At 55.1% G+C, this 20,340-nt stretch overlaps 1 protein-coding gene and 1 long non-coding RNA gene across 9 annotated transcripts in view; one reads left to right on the top strand and one right to left on the bottom strand.

Moving 5' to 3' along the window:
• Nucleotides 1-43: 43 nt before the first annotated feature.
• LOC138984642 (uncharacterized) lies at nt 44-7,315 on the top strand. Its single transcript, XR_011461883.1, has 3 exons — nt 44-169; nt 4,206-4,295; nt 7,194-7,315. It is a non-coding gene; the product is annotated as an uncharacterized lncRNA (long non-coding RNA).
• Nucleotides 4,302-20,340, bottom strand: part of ATP2B2 (ATPase plasma membrane Ca2+ transporting 2) — a 142,647-nt gene continuing 126,608 nt past the window's right edge. For 4 of the 8 annotated variants that reach the window (XM_070359196.1, XM_070359195.1, XM_070359194.1 and 1 more), the window contains 4 exons: nt 18,682-18,893; nt 18,322-18,429; nt 16,265-16,447; nt 4,302-7,427 (listed from right to left, as the gene is read on the bottom strand). In XM_070359196.1, the coding sequence (XP_070215297.1) occupies nt 7,116-7,427; nt 16,265-16,447; nt 18,322-18,429; nt 18,682-18,893 (815 nt within the window). In that variant the 3' untranslated portion in view covers nt 4,302-7,115. Of the gene's footprint in view, nt 7,428-10,249; nt 10,305-14,350; nt 14,523-16,264; nt 16,448-18,321; nt 18,430-18,681; nt 18,894-20,340 lie in introns of all 8 variants that reach the window. The other 4 variants (XM_070359199.1, XM_070359197.1, XM_070359200.1 and 1 more) reach the window with 2 other exon arrangements.

Consider the following 20,340-nt stretch of genomic DNA (forward strand, 5'->3'; position numbering starts at 1 on the left):
GGGACTTGTAATCTGAAGCTTTAGCCCGTCTTCCCTCGCGACCCAACCCTTCCCTTTTCCTGAGATCCCACACAGGAAAAAAAGGGACTCCTAAGGAACGTTTCTGGAGAAGGCAATGGCACCCGACTCCAGTACTCTTGTCTGGAAAATCCATGGACAGAGGCGCCTGGTAGGCTGCAGTCCATGGGGTCGCTAAGAGTCGGACACGACTGAGCGACTTCACTTTCACTTTTCACTTTCATGCATTGGAGAAGGAAATGGCAACCCACTCCAGTGTTCTTGGCTGGAGAATCCCAGGGACGGGGGAGCCTGGTGGGCTGCCGTCTATGGGGTCGCACAGAGTCGGACACAACTGAAGCGACTTAGCAGTAAGGAACGTTTCTGCGGTTCTGGGTGCGACGGGCCTTACAATGAACATTTTAGGATGATTAATTTGGGGGTAGTGGCCAGAATGGTCCTTGTTCTTCCTTGTTAGTGTCTCCTCAGGACCCAAGCTGGGACCAGGGGCAAAGAAGTCTAGCAAATAAGCCCCTCGCCAGGAGCTGAGCCTGTCTCTCTTCCTGCCCTCTCCAAGCCGGAGGATCCATGCCTCCGAAACTGCCTTTTCCATCACGGCTTTGGGATCCTGTGAATCTGGCCCACCGGCTAGATGCCCCAGGCAAGGAGGGATCTCAGCTCGACTCCTACAGCTAGAGCCCAGGACCCAATCGCCAGTTTCCCCAACCCTTAGGTCCCTGGCTTCTCACCTGCACAGCGAGAATGCTGTAGCTGGACAGAGCCCCTGGTGGGGGTTGCCCTCAGCCTCACATGGTCTGGCAACCCTGAGCTTCTCATGGCTTTTTAGAACTTCAGTGACCCAGGATGGAACCTAGACTCCCCTTGGATGAGTCAGAATCCCTGTTTCCTCTCTTGAAACTGGAGGGAAGTGTCCTAGCAGAAGATGGTTCCTGCTGGAGGGATAATGTTAAGACCCAGAGAGTGTGACAGGCCATCAAGGAGCTGGGAGAGGGGGCCGGAGAGTGGGGTCTTACAGAACTCAGGGCTGGACCTGCAGATTGCAACTCACACTCCACTCCCACCCCAGCTTTCAAGACCTCCAATTTCCCTCTAATGGGAAAATATTCCAGAGGTTTGAGGACTGGTGTTTATGATGGAAAAAAATGTTGCAGGGAGCAAAGGGGGAGGGGCTCTTGGGTCTCCTGTTGTTCCAGGGACAGGCCCTGATCTCAGATCTGTAGATGATTCTCTGAGCGATAAAATCATGTCGCTTCTTTCTGAGCCCGACTTTCCTTGAGTATAAGATGAGGACAATGACACACCAGCTATAAACACAGTGCATGGGGCATAAGGAACTCCCTAGTGTTGGCACTGCAGTTGGAGAGACTGAGGATTTGGGAGAAACGGTGCAACTGTATCCTATTCATTAAGGTATTTGCTGGTGGAACTGAAGTTTTGAGTGCCGACCCTGGCATCAAGATTGCCAGGTATCAATACTGTATCTCCTGCTTACTAGGTGGGCACACCCTTCACCTCTCTGAACTGCTGTCTCTTCTTCTGTTAGGTGGAAACTGTAATAAAACCTTCTCTACAAGGTTGATGCTGGGAGTAAATGGACTTTGGATGCGAAACTGGGTTTGGGTTTGGAAGCTGACTGGGCCTGTGGTGCTTGTTCTGGGAGTCCCCTGAGAAGAGCTGGGATTGTGTGTGCGTGTGTGTGCACGTGGGACCCTCAGCTTTTGAACCAACACTGGACTGTCTCTTGACCTGGGCACGTTCCTGTTCTTTGCTAATGTTCACCAGAGGTGTGCAAAGCTCAGACTCTTAGTGAGCCAGGCTCCCTTCTGCATCCCCCTGTCCCCAGGAGGGGATGATACCTACATCCTTTGTCCATATCTCCCATCACCTCCCTCTGGTTAATCCCAGACCCCAAGTCAGGCCACTGTTAGCTTTCCTTCCTTGGTGCCCCTAGAACCTGAATCTCTACCTCTTTGTCCTCCCGAGGTCTCTTCCCCCAAAAGTCTGGCCGTCTGGGCTTGTCAGCTATTCCTCATGGAGGTTTAATGACTCACGGAACACTGAACTTGCCTCCCTCAAATGGTACAGGAAGGTGTGACTCAGTGGAAGGAGAGAGACTGCCCCGGCCCTGTGCACCCTCAGGCAAACTGCCTTTCCCTTCCAGGCACTCCAGTTTCCCTCTGAGTTCAAGTCCACGGAGGGCGGGGACCCAGCCATCCCGCGGAAAAAGGCCTTATGATGTGTACTGTGTCTACATTTCCACGTGTGCATTTATTGTTATTGCTCAGTATAGTGTTGAAAAGGCAGACAAATCCCATTAGTTACAAAGAGCACAAGCCAGAGATACAGAGAAATCGAGAGTGTACAATAAGAGCACAGTCACTTCCCAGCCCCGATTGTCCCAGAGCCCCCCAGAGCCCGGGCAGCTCAGGAAGCTGGAGGCGGCACCATTTCCTTGCTTACTCTGGTATAAAATATGTGCACACAAGAGTTAGCAAAGTGTGGCGACCGACCCTCCCGAGAGGAAAGGTCAGGAGGGAGAGCACCACAGGCGTTACAAGACTTGGGGGAGCCGAGATGGGCAGTCCCAAAGCAGCCTCAAATATCTTGTTTTCGTTGGAGGGGGTGATGGCTGATGCCCAGGGCTTGGGATTCCCCCTCCCCTACTTGGGCGGACAGGATCTTTATGTCAAAATCAGGAGAGCTCGCTTTGGGACTTGAGAAAGACCTGGGGATTTTCCGCTATTGTTTGATTTTGGCCTTGGCTCTGGAGGACCCAAAAACCTTCAGAGAAATGCAGCCCGTCCCATCCCCTCCCCACACCTAATGGTGGGATCTTGGGGCCCCTTGGAGAGAGTCTGGGGCTGGGAGGCATGTCACAGTGTACTTATTTGACAGCCTCCTGCAAGTAGAGCAAGAACCACTAGGGGGAGTCAGGGTGGTGAGACGGTCCAGGCAAGAAACGGCTACATCCCGGAGGACCTATCACGGACCTGCTGAAAACTGTCAATAAAGAGCAAGGGGTGACCCCCTCCCCACAAAAACAGCTCAGGAAAAGGAGCCAGGAATAAACATTTCTCCATGAGGAGAATTGGCAAGTGGGGTACACGTTCTGGTAGCTCTGAGTCTGGGAGAGAACCTTCTATCTCGCCTGGACTGGGGCGGATGGAGGGTCCACCCCATCACAGGCAAGGGGGGTGATTTGGGGGCCCACCCTGATATTGGGTGGGGGCTCAGTGGCCTCTCCTGACAACACCCTGGCTCAGGGGACAGGTGAGATGATGGGAGGAGTATCAGGCTTCCCTCAAGAGCTAGGATGCCCTTCTTATTTCTCCTTAAAGGGCTATTTAGTGAGCCGGAGTGGACAGTGCTTACAATGGCGGCATGACGTTTGCACCTGTGATGAAAGGGCCCAATATTTGGGGTGAGAGGAGGGCAGAAGGATGCAGGACTTGGCAACATTTTAAATTTACTTGGAAGAATAGACATGAGAGAATAACCAGGAAATTTTGCTTAAGAAAAAAAAAAGCACGAAGGGTATTTGTCCCACCACATAATAAAAACATCATATAAAGTGACAATAATCAAAACTAGGTGGCTGGTCAGATGAGACACCCTGATGAGGAAACAGAGGGGAAATTCTAGAAATAGATGCAGGTCTCTCTAAGCTGCCAGCGTGTGGGAAAGGGGCAATTTCAACGTGGTAGAAGGGTGGCTGTTCAATCACTGGGCTGCCTGGGCTGAGACAGGCCCAGGATCCTCGCCCCACCGTAGTCACCGCCGTTGGTCTGTGCTCAGAAGCAGGGATCCCTCTTTCTTGTCCGCTCTCTGCTCTGGTTGGGACATGGGCACAAGGGGCCATGGGACGGGGGGTGGGGGCTGGTGGGAGCAACCCAGGCTGCTGCTGAGTTAGGAAGGAAAGTCTTCAGTTTCCTCCCTGTCCACCTCCAAAGGTGGGTGGCTCACTGAATGGGCCCCCTGCTCGTCCCTCACCTGTGGAGGGGTAGACAAATTGGTGAGCTTAGACCTCAAAACCGAGTCTGCTACCTCCTTCTGGAACCTGTCCAGAGAGCAGACAGGAATCTAAGAGGATGGTGCAGTCCCTGACCAGTTAAAAAAAAGTATATATTACAGAGTGTATAGTCACTGTGTTCTGTTTGATGTTGTTTTTTGCCTTTTTTTTTTTTAAGACCACAGACATTTCAGAACCACACTGCAGGAGTAGCAAGAGTCAGCAATCGAAAGCATCACCATTGCATAGTATTAAATGAACAGAGATGGTGAGTTCTTTATTTACAATTATTGTCTAGATTAAAAAAATTCATAAAAACAGATGAATGGTCATAAATTATTTACCCCCTAATGGGGTGAACTGCCAAACGTACCCCATGCTGCTAGATATAGGACGCCGAGTGCAAGCTTTATGTACTACAGTGAGTTCTGACAAACCAGTCATTTCCTCTGTGTGTGGGTGCAAGTGTGAGGGTGAGGGTATGAGTGTGTATGTGTGTGTGGGCATCCATCATTCCTGACAAGAAAAGACCAGCACCGACATGGGGGCAGTCTAACTTCCATGGCTCCCTATTCTCCCTGGAGCTGAGCCCCGCTCTGGGAGACCCCTCCTGCTTCCCTTGCGTCCTGGCTGAAAATGAGCAGGAGGCCTCATGTGCAAGCCGGGCTTTCCTGGCATCATGGAATGAGGTCATGGACACACGGTGGGAACACAGGGGGAGATGGAGAACCTCGAAAAAGGAAACTACAAAAAACAACAGAGACGAAAAAACACACCACGTTCCAAAGCTGCCCCAGGTTCTACAGGAGCAGGTCTTTCTCGAAGGAGAGCAGTGGGCGGTGTGGGCGGTGTTGGTCTTGGAATCCAATAAACACATCTGAGGGCTGGTCACCCCTTCAGGGGACGCAGTTCCCTCTGCTGGCTACATTCAGAGATGCTGCTTCTCGACATTCAGGAGATGCTCTTGCTCAAAAAAGGTCCTCCTTCCAGGAAGGTCTTGCTAGGTGGGATGGGCTGTCTCGGGATCCCAAACCCTCGGGTTTCTCCACAGCCATCCAGACACATGCCCTCCCAGCTGACTATGGCTCTTTTCCCGAGTGGCTCTCAATCTTGTTTGTGGAAGAATTCTCTGGGCCTGGAGAAGGGAAGGGCCCGGGCTGACACAGAGCAACCGTGGGAAGGGTCAGTATGAAGAATGCATTTTGCAAGCGAGGCGGGAAACGTTTTGGTTTTCCTTGAAGCATGGGACATCATCGGTCATGGTATTCAAAATGTCTTTTGCACTGTACAAGTTTATGGAAAAAGATCGTATGCTGAAAAGTCTCAAAGCAAACTTTGTATTCAATACAAAAGTTCTTTTATGAAAAAAGCTGATACCCACAAAGTGCTTAGCAGTTAAGAGGCTGACATACAATTAAATAAGCTCTTATTAAGTGGGATTACTAGTGCTGTTGTTGTCTCAGGGGCGGGGGAGAAATAACCACCTTTTCTCACCTGTGATACTGCAGGGTTTCAGAATGGCTTTCTGTCTGGGAAAGCAAGACTTGCTGTTCAAAGGCTACAGTATATATTGTGACTACAGGAAGACGATTTGGTTTAAAAAAAATCACACTGAATATATCTCAATATACACATCATAAGGTTCTTTCGGATCTAAGTAGTGCAGAGCAAAAGGCTATTCTTCTTCAAAAATAAAAATAAAAGCAGCAAGCCTTAAGATCCTCATCCAATCGGCCATCAGCACATTTGCTGCGATCTATGAGGAAATAAGCCTCTAAATTAGTAACTGAAAAGAAAATCAACACAACAGCATTTATAATATTGCCGCACTACCTCAGTCTCTGCACAGACAGCGCCAGAGAGAACCTCTGTCGGAAGTGCTCTCAGTAAACTCAAGTGAGTTTCATTAAGAGAAAGTCTTCACTCAGTGCTTGCGGACCCCGCGGCCCTGCGGCCGGCCGGCCATCAGTGCGTGGAGCCCACGAGGACTTCTCTCCGCCTCCCCCTGTGTCTACCGAGCGCGCTGATGGACCCCTCGGGATGGATACCCGCTCACACTTGACTCCTGCCTCCCATGGTAGTGACATTATCGAACGGAAATAGCAGGCAAAAGAAAATCAGAGCATGGCTATCGTAAAACATCGAGGGGTGCAATCCAGGGAGGTGTCTGCCAGGCTGAGCTGTTTTTACAGCATCTCAGCCCCCAGTGTTCTTAAACCATACAAATAGCCGAAGACGTTATCTACAGGTTTGTAAACAAATTACATTCTTCTTTTAGGACATAAATAAGTTAAAATAGAGCAATTTAAGCGGAAACAAGGCAACATGCCGGCAAAAAAATTTTATATATCCATGTATATATATTTATATATATATATATCTACCTATCTATATGGACGCATACAGTCTCAGAGAAGTATACGTTGATATAGATACAAAGAAATGGATATAACCTTGTGAGTGTCTGAAGTTCTTCGGTTCCATTGGTGCAAATTTACCAGGCGAGTTAAGCTCTGCAATTTCAAAAAGTTGTGAAATTAACCTGTACAACTGAGACCATGCTATGCAAGCATCTCAAAAACTTCACAGACCAGTGGATTGGATAAATAGTCTCAGAAAAGAGTCTGTTTTGCAGTTCCCGCCTAAGAAAAGAAACAAAACAAAACAAAACAAAACCCCTCCCCAACCCCCCAAAAACCAAACCAGGGGAGGACCGGAAGTATGCAGTACATTCATGCAGGGATGTGGCTGGCGCTGGGCAGGGGGCATGGTTGGTCCATGTCAGGCGGGAGCCAGGAAGGGCTAGTTCTGGGAAAACCCCCGCTCACTCCCTGAAGCCCCGCTCCCCACGAGATCCCGCCCTCGCCTCAAGGTGAAAAAGAGTTCAAACAGCATCGCAGCCAGAAAAAAAAAAAGGGTCTGCTGGGTGGAATCGGTGTTCTCGCCAGTATTTTTTTGTTGGTTTTTGTTTTTTTTTTCCTGCTGTTGCTCGCTGCTGCTTGGGTCAGTCAGGTGCCTGGATGGGTGGCTGCCCGGGTAGGGGGTGGGTGTGGTGTGGCGGCGGGGTTGTGGGGGGGGGGTTCCTCAGCTAAAGCGACGTCTCCAGGCTGTGGATGGGGCTCCCTGGACTTGAAGAGGTAGCTGATTTGCTTGTGTCGGTCGTCAGGTTGATCCCGCTGTCGATGGCGCTGTTGTTCTTGTTGAGCGACGAGGGCGGGCTCGAGTTCTGCTTGAGCGCGGCATCTTCTTCCAGGTCGGTGTCGTCGATGAGGGGGATGTGGGGCTGCGAATCTTCGATCCGGAACTCAGGATGAGCCATGAAGTTATGGATGGAGGTTCGAGACTCAGGCTTTTCTAGACCTTCATAGAGAGAGCTACGAAACGCCTTCACGACGCGGATCTGCAAGGGAAGGGCGGGGGTGAGGCGCACCACCGGGGGAGGGGGGGGCGGTGGTCAAGCTCTGGGGGTCGGGGGTGGGCTCAGGGGAAGGGGGTGGGGAGGCAGAGGGGGCGGGGCACAGCGGGCGGCTGGAATCCACGGGACGGAGCCGGAAGAATGGAGGAGGGAGGGGGCTCAGGTTATGTGCATCCGAGAGGTCTTTTTTGTTTGTTTGATTTTAATTGATCGGTTTGGGGACAGACTACAGTATTAGCACAGAAGGAAGGAAGCCCCGCCGTAGAGACGATGGGGAACAGTGGTTAGAGGAAGCTTAGTCCACTCCAGTGGGCACCCAGACCTAGTGAGAGACTGAGCCTTGTTAATTGGAAAGCAGAGCTTCGACCATGCAGAAGGGTAGCGGGGCCAGGTGGGAATCAAGGAGGAAGAAGGAGAGGCTATTTGTTAAAAAAAAAAAAAAGAAGAATTCATCTTAGAAAAACCACACACCGTTAAGGAACCACACGACATGGAACAGATAACGCATCACACACACAAAAGGAACAGAGAGGAGAGATGGCTGGGTGAGCCGGGATGAGAGGGGGGACACATGAGGGCCAAACAGAGAAGGGGACATCGAACCAAAGCAGCAAAGCAAACCAAAGCCAACTCAGGGCTTTCTGGGGTGCAGCAGAGGCAGCCAGAAAGCGCGGAGGAGCCGGCGGCCGATGACATTCGGGGCTCGGGAGCATGCTGCGGTGGGGGGACGGGAACCACACGGCACACACAGACGGACACACGGCTACACTTGGAAGCCTGCACAATGTGAACGGAGGTCGTTTGTACCCAACGCTTCTTTCCTTCATGCATTTGGGAGGTAAACACTCGAGTATAGACTCAAAGCTCTGGCCAGTCATTGGAGTTGGCTTTGGGGTCCCTGATTTCCTGTTTTGTTTTTTTTTCCCCTCTTTCTTTATTTGTGCTTTGAAAACACAAAACCCCAAAATGAGGCCAGAATCAGAGGGGCCGACTCAGCCCCTGGGTAGGATGCTAAGAGGGTTCGGAACTAAGCCACAGAACAGCCAAGATCTTTTATTGTCTGGGTCTCAGTTGGAAGCTGGGTTCCCTGCTGAACGTAAGGAGGCCGGACACGGAGGCGTCCGGACCAGCGGACAGAACAGTGGACACGGAGTCAGGAAGGCCCGAGTCTGCGTCTCGGCTCTCCCACTTCTGGCGCCTTGACTGCAGGCGAGCCAGGCCACCAGGCTGGCTGCCCCGTCCCGCCTCACAGAGGGCACAGGAACGGAACCCTCGCTTTGAAGAGAGGGTCCCGTCCCTGAACTCCTGGGAGGGGAGCCCTGCCTGCCATAGTGAGGGGCCGAAGGGACAAAAGCGCCTCCTCCTCTCTTCCCAGCCCCCACTCAGAGCAGAGCCAGCAGGCGGAGGGAAAAACAGGCATCGATGATGCCTCGGGGGAGCAGACCCTCAGCAGAGGAGGTAGGGGTGCTGACCCGGAGAGCTCGGCCTTCCTGCCCCACATCACAGGCCTGGGGGTGGGGGGCAGAGGACCGGACAGGGTGGGTGTGGGAAGGCCCTCGCAATCCCGGGATTTGTGGCACTAAACCCAGGTTGGTGGGGTGCGTGGCGGGAAAGCCCTGTCCATGGAAGTGATTTTTCATGATGACTGTGGCTGATGGTTTTAAGTGTCACAGCTCAGGGTTTACTCGACTATTGCAGAGAGGAGTCTTTGCAAAGCACATCATAAGCTCCTCTGCCTTCTAATTTAGAGAACACAGAGAATTTAAGTTTGTCAGTGAGCCCTCTTGGTATTATGTAAGACTCCAAAGTTTTGATTTTTTTTTTTAAATTTTTCTCCTCTGCTGCCAGCCATCACTTACTAGTTCTGACTCTTCCTCATCTTCTCAAAACCACCTCTGTCTCTGGTCCTTCTTATGTGCTGTTGGGCTGGGGATTCTGGGGAAATCTGCCTGGTGAGATCCTGCTTTCAATAAGGCATTGGGTGCTAAGCAAGAGCCAGACACCATGTGCTAGCACTGGCCCTCCGTGATGGCCATGTGGCTGTTCAGAGACTTCCTTCTCCCTGGACACCCTATCTGTGGCCTGTAGAGATTATGCAGTATTCTGACCTCCTGATAACTGGGCCATTACTCCCTTGGTTAAGTGAAAACAACAAAAAAGATGTTGTAGGCCTCAGTCTTCCTAACTGTATAAGGGGGACACTAATGACCACTGTAGCTGCTCAGCCCCGTGCCCAGAGTGTTCGGAGGCTGAGCTGCAATGAGACGGCAGCCGGGGAGCGCCTGGTGGAGGAGGGGGGATGGTGGCAGGACCCTGTTGTGTGACTGACAACGCGGAGGGGACGACACACAATGAGATGCAGGCCCCTCGCCCTCCCCCTGGAATGGAGACGACAGAAAGAATGGACTGCTCTGGACAAAGACTGTGGGGACAAGACTTTCCGGGACACCCCGCCACGGCCGTTTCAAGTCTCCACTGCGGATCTCTCGCGGCTGAAATGGAAAACAGTATGGGAAGAAAAAAAGCTCTTCCGTCTCCCCTTCCCTGCCTGCCCTGGGGATGGGCCTGTGCTGGCGTGAGCCGCCCTGGGACGTGGGGTGAGGGGGGAAGAGAGGAAGGGTCTGGGGTCTTCAGGTGTTTTGGTTTCATCAGCACACGGGGCGGGGAGGCGGGGTGCTCTAAGGGAGATGCATAGGTCCCGGTCTGGGGTGGGTTGGACATACTCGAATGTTTACCCGGCTTCAAGGAAGCCAAGAGTCTGGGGTTGATTCACATTCATTTCAGGCTCAAGGTTAAAGACTCACAACCTCTTTTAATTTCACTCTCTCTTGCTGAACTCTGTGTCCAGGGTTCTCTAGCCCTCTAGGGAAACAAACACATGGAATATTCAGACAGCGGAGAGGTCTGGGCTCCCCCCCACCACCAACCAGAAGCAAGCCATTTCCTCGCCAACCCAAGTTGCACTAAATTAGTTACCAGGATACTAATGAGAGCTCTGGCTTCCTTTCCTTCCCTTCTCCATACCCCGCCTAAGAGACACAGACTCCTCATCCTAGTGGTCCTCTGAACCTGGAATCTGCAGGGGGCTGGGAGGGGGCATGCCCTCTCTAGACTGGGAAGGCATGGGGAAAGTGGCCCGTCTGGGGTTAGGAGTCTGATGCTCTGGGCCTGGTTGGTTTGAAGGAACAGGAACTTCACTCATGAACATGGAGCATGCTACGAACTTGCTGAATATGAAGACGGCCTGAGATGGGTTAGGAATTTGTGGGAGTAAGAGAGAGAGGAGCCGTGGAGGTTGGCCTCAGATCCTAGAGCTGAACGCTAACTCTGTTCCTGATCGCTGATGGGAGGACACCCCCAACCCAGTCGCTGCCAGGCTGATGGAAATCTCAAGAGGAGGAATGGCTTCCCTGGCCCCCTGGCCCCCAGAGCACTGGCTGCTTTTCACTGGATGTGGCTGTGGGCGTGGGCACTGGTTCCACGGTGGAAACTCAACCTCTGTGGGCTTGTCTGGCAAGTGGTGTGGGTGGTGGGTAAAACGCGGGACTCTGGAGTCAGTCACTTACGTGCTGTGTGATCTTGGCCAAGTCAGGCCACTTCTCTGAGCCTCAGAGACTTGCTCACTTAAATGGAGGTATTGGCAGATCCTCCGTCTTTGCATTTCAGTTGTGAGGTACATGTGGAGTGGAGGATGTGGGCAAGTGCTTTGGAAAATGGTGGGTTAGGCTCAAGTATCAGGGGTGTGCCATTAAGTTTCTAGGTGAAAAACTCGCTTTTGAGTGAATCGGAAGAGGAAAGCGAGGTCGTGGGCCAGAGTCTCCTTCTGATCATTTGAATGTCAGTCTGACCACACTCTCCGGTCACTGCAGGGCATCTGTCTGCTGGGGCCCCTCTGTCTCACAGTGGTGCTGGGGGAGGGACATGGGACTTGCTGGGGGTGTTCCAGAAGTCAGCCTCACAGACACAGCCCTTCCCTAGGTCTCTGTGGTCACTTCTGATAGCCCAGGGGACCGTGGTTGGACTCCTTCCAAGATTGGATGGCATCACTGACTCAATGGACATGAGTCTGAGCAAAATCCGGGAGGTGGTGAAGGACAGGAAAGCCTGGGGTGCCGCAGTCCGTGGGGTCGCAAAGAGTCGGACACGACTGAGCGACTGAACAGCAACAAAGGTACAGAAAGCCCAGGTGTTCTTTGCCTCAGCAGGCAGCCCTCCTTTACCCAGAGTCCTGGGAGGGAGATCCTGCTCGGCGGAGGCAGGGGCAGCCCATCTCTCCATCCACCCCATGTGGGGCCCTGCTTCCTGGCCACCTGCTTCACAACCTGTGCCAAGAAAGCCTCTGGGCTTCTGGAGGGAACTGCCTGGTACCCAGAGGGCTCCTGGAGTCCCTGGAGACCAGAGGCGGCGACATGGCTATAGAAACTATTCAAGCAAAGGAGAAACTAAGGGGTATATATTTAGAGTTCACGTCATGACTATGTTGACCCAAATCTGTGTGTTGAGACCACAAAGGCTTTGATCCCTTTTGGAACAAGTACCCTCGTGCAGGGGGATGCTCAGGCTCTTTTTGGAGACCTGATGCCCAAGAAAAGGTCCTAGTAGGACCCAGAGTCACAGGCTGGATTCTGCAATCACAGGTAGGAATGCAAGATCCCTAAGGAGGCGTGATGCCTGGAGACATGCAGGATGGTGCTTGGGCGAGGGAGTCATGCTTGAGTAGCCCCTTTAGGGTCCTCTGAGAAAATGACGGGTCATGGGCAAGACCTGTAGGCTCCTTCTCAAATGCTGTTCCAAAGCTGGGTCACCTCATGGGATAAAGGGATCAACTTGGCCTGAAAGGAAGCTGCCTTAGAGAAAGGGAGCGAAAGGCAGGTGGAGATGGGCATTTCTCTGAAGGAAGAGTGTTGAGAACCAATTGGCCCAGGACTAGCCTTACTGAGTGGTTTTATAAAGAACAGAAGAAAGGACTCGAGACGACTGCGCTCTTTCCTCGAGACCGTGAGAGCTAAGATGTGAGGTCGAACAAGGGAGAGGCTGCGGGGTGGCCAGGAGCGCAGTGAGCTCTGTGCTGGCCAGGACGAGTGGGGCTCCACGCTTCAAGAAAGAGACCGAGCCAGGGAGGACAAAGGACTGGACCTGGAGGCCACCTCCTGGGAGTCAGACCGGCTGGAGGGATGCAGGAGGGATGTGGGAACGGAGAGAAAGGGACTCTTCCCCACTGGCTGTCCAGCCCCGAGCACTTCTGGTCTCCATGCTTGGAGGTAGGAGGCACCGCTGAGCAAGGCCACGGCTTAGCTGATGTGGGAGTAAGGCCGATGGGTGCGGGCCTCCCGCTGAGGAGGGGCCTCTCTGGTGTGAAGGGAGAAGAGGGTGGGATCAAAGTGCCTCCTGCCCAGAGAGAGCCTGGCACTGACTTCCGGTGACAAGGCCTCCTGGAAACGAGGCTCAGGCACCATCTGCTCAAACGGCCCCACTTCACCTTGGCTCCTCTGGTTTCCCCATCGCTGTGTTTTCATGCTGATGAACCAGTACAGGGTTTTGCCACGTTTCTGCATGCCTCCTGTCATCTCGCGTACCTGGTAGGACTGTACCCACGGAAGGGTTCATGGGACGCACCACCAACAGCGCCCTGTGACTTGTGCCTCCTGCCTGAGGGCTCGGGCAGCATCGTGCCCACCCAGCACATGGTCCTTTCTTGCCTGGTGGCAGAGGATGTGTGTTTGGGTCTTCTGTGCTTAGAAGAGGACAGAGGTCCCTTATAAACTACAAGAGATGAGGCCTGGAGTCTCATGAAAGAAGCCCGAGGGCTGGGAGTGAGCACACAGCTGGGAGAGAGGGGACCAGACTACAGCTCCCCCATTGTTTGGGAGGGGCTGACTAGAGACCAGGGAAGGGAGGCAGGTGGTAAACAGAATCTTCTCATGCCCTCTGGGGCCCGAGGCCATTAGGGGGTTCAGAAAGATCTAGACAAGGCCAGAGATGAGTGACCTTGGGCGGAAGCCATGGTATAAGGAGATGAGCTCGTGGGAGGAGTTCAGAGTCCTAGGCTGCCCCTTTGATGAGGAAGGAGGAAGCTGAGGCTTGGACCAGGTCCACAAGCCTGCCGGCAGCCAGCCCGGATGAGACCCCGCCGGGTCAAGGGGAATGGGGTCAGGAGCCTTGACCCTTCCAGGGAGGGCTCAGGCCTTCACTGTGCTCCAAGCCCTGCTGCAGGGAGAAGAGTATACGAGGCAGCCGGGGCTGTCAGAGGCACAGGGCAGAGGATGGAGGGTCTGTACGACGGGGCACAGGGCCTTGGGCTGCGATCCCCGTGGGGGCCTGGGTCCCCTGACCGACTGTGATCCCTAACCTCCAGTGCGCCCTCTGGGTGGGTCTCGCTGTGGCCGACCGTGACCCCGAGAGCCTTTTCTCCCTTGACCCACAGTGACCCTCGGCCTGACTTCGACTGCAAGATTGTGATCTGCTGGCCAACTCTGACCCTCGTAAGCCAGGCTTTTCCTGACCCTACACTGATTGGGATACCTCATACCCCTTAGCTGACTGCATCCCCACTTGGCCTCCGTGACCCTGTGGGGGACTGTGACCATTCGATCACTGAAACCTCCCTGAGTGACGGTGCTCCTTTGACTGACCCAGACTTTCTGACCACTCATGACCCTCCCGACCCCACAACGGCCTGGTCCATAACCCCTAACTCTGACTCCAGACGCCTCTGACCCACCAAGGGACTGCCACCCCGTGCCTGGCTGTGGTCGGCTGATCATCTGGGACCCTCCTCCTCAATGGTCGGGGCCCCTCAGCTCCCTGGGCCTAACCATGAGCGGCTGGCTGCCCCCCAGCCCCTGCCCGCCTGCCCCCCGCGGCACTGGCAGTGGCGGCTCCCGAGGCGGTAAGGGGGTCACACTCACGCCCAGCTGCAGCAGGAGGAAGGCTGGTCGGAGAGGAAAGAGCATTGGACAACGACACGCGACTAGGGCTAGAGAGATTGGCTACGTCCTGGCTCTGGCTGGTGACGGAGGATTGTCTCCGCAGGGCCCCCTGAAAGGAGGCTCCGCTCTTGAAAGTATTGACTACTTCAATCTGCAACGGAGGAGAGAACGAGACAAGTTGCGAAGAGAACGGACACGACAGCTTCACGACTGACAGGCGCCACGCCACGAGGACAGCCGCAGCCACGGCAAGACGACACGCCACTTACACCAAGACGACAATACCAGACACGTCCAAGGCTCTGAGAGACATCTGCTCAGTCGGGCACCTGGGCTTCCGGGGCCCGGGGACAGCGGGGAGACCCAGGGCCCGGCAGCAGCACCGATCTAGAGGCCTGGGGGCCGGTGGGCTGGGGGGGATGTTAAACGTGGGGTTTGCAGGCAGAGGGGGTGCTCAGCCCCTGGGACCAGGCGTGGAGCCGGAGTGGTGAGGAGGGGACTCCGGGGAGGACCGACATTGGCCCAGATACCTGCTCTGTCATGTACAAGCTAGGTGCCCTTGGACAGGTCATTGCCCGGAGGCAGTTTCTTGTCCTTCAGAAGGGGCAGTGCCACCAACCTACCTGGCAGGGCTAAGCTGTGAGGGACAAAGCACTGACCCACTTAGTGGTACGAAAGAGTCAGGCTGGACGGGACTCGTGCCTGCTCAAGAAACTACAGTCCTTGGAATCCTCCTGAAGGGCTTGGCGGCCGGGCTGTGTGTCAGCAGGTGGGTGTCTCAGGGCTCCGTGTGACAGCTGCCAGCCCTCGAGGGCAGTGGGGGATGGGGAGGGTGGCCAGGGGCCACCAGGAGGGCTAGTTCCAGCGCCCACAATGCTGGCCGTCAGGAGGCTCTGGGTCTGCAAGCTGCTCCCCTGCACCCAGCGCTCACAAAGGGCTGTTTCCCAAGCGTCAGTTAGCCTTAAAGCTAGGTGGGGGGCTGGAAAGGCCCAGGAGATGTTTGGGACAGCGCCCTGTGCAGGGTGAGGCAGCCCAGGTGATCTGTTTGTGTTGCGAATGGGTGGAAATGCAGTGGTCTGCCACGCGGGGCTGCGCGCCCAAGGTTGGGGGCCCCTGACGTGCTTCCCAGAGGGTGTGGGGTGGGATGGGGCGCCATGACCTTCCCAGGCCGGCTGGGCAGGAAACTGCCCCACTCTTGGTCTCTGGGTCTTTTTGTTCTTCACCACACAGGGCTGTGAAAGCACCCTGGGAACTGTAACGCTGACCCAGGGAGAGGGATGCTGTGAGTGTGGGGGCCCCACCTTCTTGGTGTGTGTCGCCTGGTGGCAGGCTCTGTTCTGTGGGGAAGAAATCTGCTCTTGGCTGAACACACATCCTGCACCAGTGCTCTGCGTCTGTGTCCTTGCAGTGTGTGTTTTAAAAACGAACTTTGTTCCCCAAAACTGACTCAACGCCCCAGTGGGGGCTGGGGGAGTGCCTGAAGCACCCGCCCCACCCCCTCCCACCCCCAGGAGGAAGCTGTGTGCAGAAGAGCCGGGCCTCAGGGCTGACCCCCTGGCGGGGAGAATCTGGGGCCCACTCTGGCCTCAAGCCGCCATCGTGGCCTCCTGGTAGCCAGCCGGCAGCCCTGATCCACCGCCCCCCAACAGCCCTGAAGGGAGCCCCCCCCCCAATCTCGGCCCTCAGAGCCACCCCTCCCCACAAAGTCCACTGTGGGCGTGACCCTGGTGTGACCCCCCTCGCCCAGTGGACGGGGAGGTGGGACATTCCCTCGCACAGCCAGGGAGAGCGCACGCGGGGAGCCTCGGTGCGTCCGAGGCTGATCAGAGGGTGGGGTCTAGGCCCGCCCCTCATCTCCGTCACCGCCCACCCGGCCCCGGGAGCTGCCAGTACCTGCGTCTGGATCCGGTTCAGACCTCGGAACCACAGGATCTGGCCCCGCCGCAGCTCGCGCTCGGCGTGGTCTATCTCCTCCACGTCCTCGTTGAGCTCCTCCTCGGGGATCTCCTCCTTCTGCGTGAGCCTGCCCGCCTCCTTGAGGAACTTGAGCCTGCTGGTCGGGATGGTGGCGATGACCTGCGGAGGGGCCCAGCCATTAGCGTCAGCATTCGTGGAGGGGTCGGCTCCTGTCACTCACTCACCTAGTTACCGTCAACTCACCTCCCCTCTTCCCCAACCCAATCTTTAGATTTCTTTCTAATTCCCTCGCTTATCCAGAGTCAGCAGGACATGGTGGGAAATCTTGGGAGTTGGACATACACGTGACTTTGACTACCCCAGACTTCACTGGTCACGTGACCTTGGGCAAGTCATGTAACCTCTCTGAGCTCTAGCTTTCCCTTCTGGAAAGCTTGGGGGCCAGTTCTCAGAGTTGGACATGGTGTGTCTAAGTCACTGGCTTAATTCTTCCTGAGGTCCCTGGGGTGCCCAACCCTGGGCAACAGGGGCTCGGAGCTTAGGTGCCTGGGGGTAGTCAATGCTGGGAGACCCTTGGAATGTCTGCCCTCCTGGAAGGGAAGGCAATAGGGGAAGGGGCTATGTCTTCCTTCTTACTCTTCCTCCAAACGGCTTGTCTGTAGGGCTGAGGCCTGAGTGCAGGCCCTATGGGGTAACTGAGGTGGCTGGGGTCAGAGGCCGCTTACATCTTCTCTAGGGACAGACAGGGGCTGGCCTGGACACTCTCAGGGGTTCCCTGGGAGTCTGAGGTGGCATCGTCCTTAGGGGTCAGGAACCATCTTGTCCAGATGCCAAGGGCTCCCTGAGGGAGCAGGCCCCCATGAGACAAAGATGTCCAGGCTCAAGGGTGCCCGGGGAATGGGCTTGCTAAGTCAAATCTAGTTTATCAACTCTCCAAAGACACTCTGAAGTTTAAAGAAGGTTATTTTGAGTGAAACTAAAGTTCCTTCTTGACCTTCTAGTTAATTTCTGTCACTGGAGTTTCCCACTTTAGCCTGGAAACAGCTTGAAGGCAAGACCAATGTCTTAGGTCTGCCGGGGCCCTCTGCCTAGATCCAGCTCCAGACACCATGTCCTCTGAGCTGCGAGCTGTGAGCTCGCGATGGTGCATGTGTGTGTGTGCGTGTGGCTTGGTGGGGGGACGTTCTGGAGAGGAGCCAGCCCAGGGTTCCCCAGAGCCTCGGAGGGTCACGGATGGCTGCAGACAGCACCACGATGCAGCGGAGGTCACCCCTCTTACATTCCCTCGGAGCTCTCTGCAGGACCTTCTGCTGGGTGCCACAACCCCTGTGACACCCTTTACAGCTGGCCGCCTCGGGCTCTGAGCCTTGGCTGGTCATGACATCTAGTTAGAGTTTAATAACATTGATCATGTTACTTTTTTTTTTTTTTTTATCAGTTTCTGTTTATGGCAAATAATACTTATTTTCCTATCAGTAATGTAAGTTGCCTTTTGAAATAAATTTCAGTTAAAAAACCAGACAGGATTAAAAGAAAATATCAAACAACAGGATCAGTGGTGTATGTGTGCACGCCTGTGTGCTCAGCCGCTTCAGTCGTGTGTGACTCTTTGAGACCCCATGGACTGTATGTGGCCCACTGGCCTGGTTTCTCTGTCCATGGGATTCTCCAGGCAAGAATACTAGAATGGGCTGCCATGCCCTTCTCCAAGAGACCTTCCCGACCCAGGGACTGCACCCTCGACTCTGGCATCTATCTGCGTCAGCAGGTGTGTTCTTTGCCACCAGCGCCACCTGGGAAGCCCCTCGGCAGCGTATAGCTGGAAGCAAAAGTCATAGTGGCGATACCCACGTGACCATCATGTGAGACCAGGGTCAACCCCTGTTGCTCCAGCCCCCAGAAATGGGGGCCAGACAGCTAGTCCTTGCAGGAGCCAGGACCTATGGGTGAGGATCCTGGACTCCCCCAGCCAGTGCTCTCTCCAGGGCGTCCCTGCTGAGGGGCCCCTCGCGCTGCCCACCTGCAGTACTCACCTGGCCCCAGACAAGCTCTCCTAACCCGATGAATATGCACCACATCCACTGGTCCAGCTGCAGCGGGGAGCAGCTGAAGGGCTTCCCCCCAAACTGCACGATCACTATCTGGAGAGAAAGGGGGCAGAGAGAGACAGAAAGGCCATCAGGGGCCAGCTCAGAGGTCTGGGCTCCCAGGGCATTGCTGAGGGGCTCCGGCTGCCTGATGCTGCCCCCGCCAGCCAGGCCAGCATGGGGGCCTGGTACCTGGATGGCAAAGGTGCTCAGCCCCCCACCAGCCAGGCCAGCATGGTGGCCTGGTACCTGGATGACAAAGGTGCCCAGCCCCCCACCAGCCAGGCCAGCATGGGGGCCTGGTACCTGGATGGCAAAGGTGCCCAGTACGATGGTGCAGAAGATGGGGTTCCGGAAGATGCCGTCGAAAACATTGCGCTCGCCGTGGATCTTGCGGGCATTGATTTCGTTGAAGAGCTGCATCATGACGAAGGTGTTGAAGATGATGGTATAGTGCTCGGAGGGCGGCGAGTGCAGGGGTGCGTTCCTCCCGCTGTCGATCTGGAACATCTTCTCGCCTGCCAAGTCAAGAGGGCGGGAGCTGGGCTGAGGGTCGGGACTGGGAGGGACGCCTGGCCCTGTGTGGAGGCCTCTTCTGAGCAGCCAGGAGGGTCACCCAGATGCGGGAGGCACTCTCTGGACACTGGGGGGCTAGGTGGGCCTGCGCCATGGGGTGTAAGTGAAGGGGTAACAGCACCCTTTCTTTAGGGGCCAAGTGCCTTGGGTGAACTTTCTTCCAGTGTTTTGAGGAAATCTAATAAAGGCGGGAGGCCAGCTGTGCTTCCAGGCAACAGGGCTTATAAAAAGCAGCCCCTGGTTGGCAAACTCCTCTGGACTGGGAGGACAGGGCGTGGCCTTGGAACGTTTGGCGGGAGGCCTTGGCTTTCTGCACTTGTGTTGTTTCTCAGTTACTCAGTTGTCTGACGCTCTGAGACCCCATGGACTATAGCCCTCCAGGTTCCTCTGTCCTTGGAATTCTCCAGGCAAGAATACTGGAGAGGGTAGCCATTCCCTTCTCTAGGCGACCTCCTTTACCCAGGGATTGAACCCAGATCTCCTGCCTTGCAGGCAGATTCTTTATTGTCTGAGCCACCACGGAAGCTGTAGCTTTGGGTTCCCCCAAAAGTGTGGCTGCCTGTAACTGAGCATGTCCTTGCGGAGACCTCTGGGAGCTCAAGGGGCTGTTACAAGACAGACCAGTTCCGATATGGATGGTGAGCCTTCCAGGCCAGGCTGGCTCCAGACCCACCCAGGTGGCCTCCCTCATTCTTTGAGAGGGCTCAAAGAATGACACCATGGGGGCTGTCACGTGGTGGGGCAACACAGCTCCCGGCTGCTCTGCGGACACCGCCCATGGCATGCCTGATGCCATCCCATGTCCTTTTGCAGCGCCGCACAAGCTGGTGCTGGGAGGGCTTGTGGGGTTTTCTGACGGTGAGAGTCTAGCTGAATCCAGAAGCACCCAGAGCAGATGCTCAAGTGGGGAAGCCAGTGAGTCAACCAGGGGCCTCCTCCTCCTTTCTTCCCCAACTGACAGCTTTCTCTGTGAGTCTCTGCTGCTCTGCATTCCCGAACATCCTCTAAGGCTTCTCACGATCATCCTTACAACTATCCTGCCAGCACAACGAACAAGAACTGCCCTTTGAGAAATGGGCTCCTGCCCCAACCCCATCCAGGCTTGCTGGCGTCGAAAGCCCAGCTCAGGGATCTGAGGGAATCCCACTGGCCCCAGTTTGTTGTGTGACCCTGGGCCACCATCTGCCTGCCTCTGGGCACCTCCAGGTGCCAGGGGTCGGATTACCTTGGAAGCACCCTGGAAGCCAGGCCAGTCTGAGTTCCAGCCAGGTCTCTTCTCAGCCCAGGTGCCCCCTCAGGCTGGCTGCATGTCCTTGGGCAAGTCACCTCCCCTCTCTGTCCCTGGTGCCTCATTGTCATGGGGGTGGTGGCACAGGTGCCCAAGAAAAG

This window comes from Bos mutus, chromosome 22, assembly GCF_027580195.1.
Source record: "Bos mutus isolate GX-2022 chromosome 22, NWIPB_WYAK_1.1, whole genome shotgun sequence".
NCBI classification, from domain to species: Eukaryota; Metazoa; Chordata; class Mammalia; order Artiodactyla; family Bovidae; genus Bos; species Bos mutus.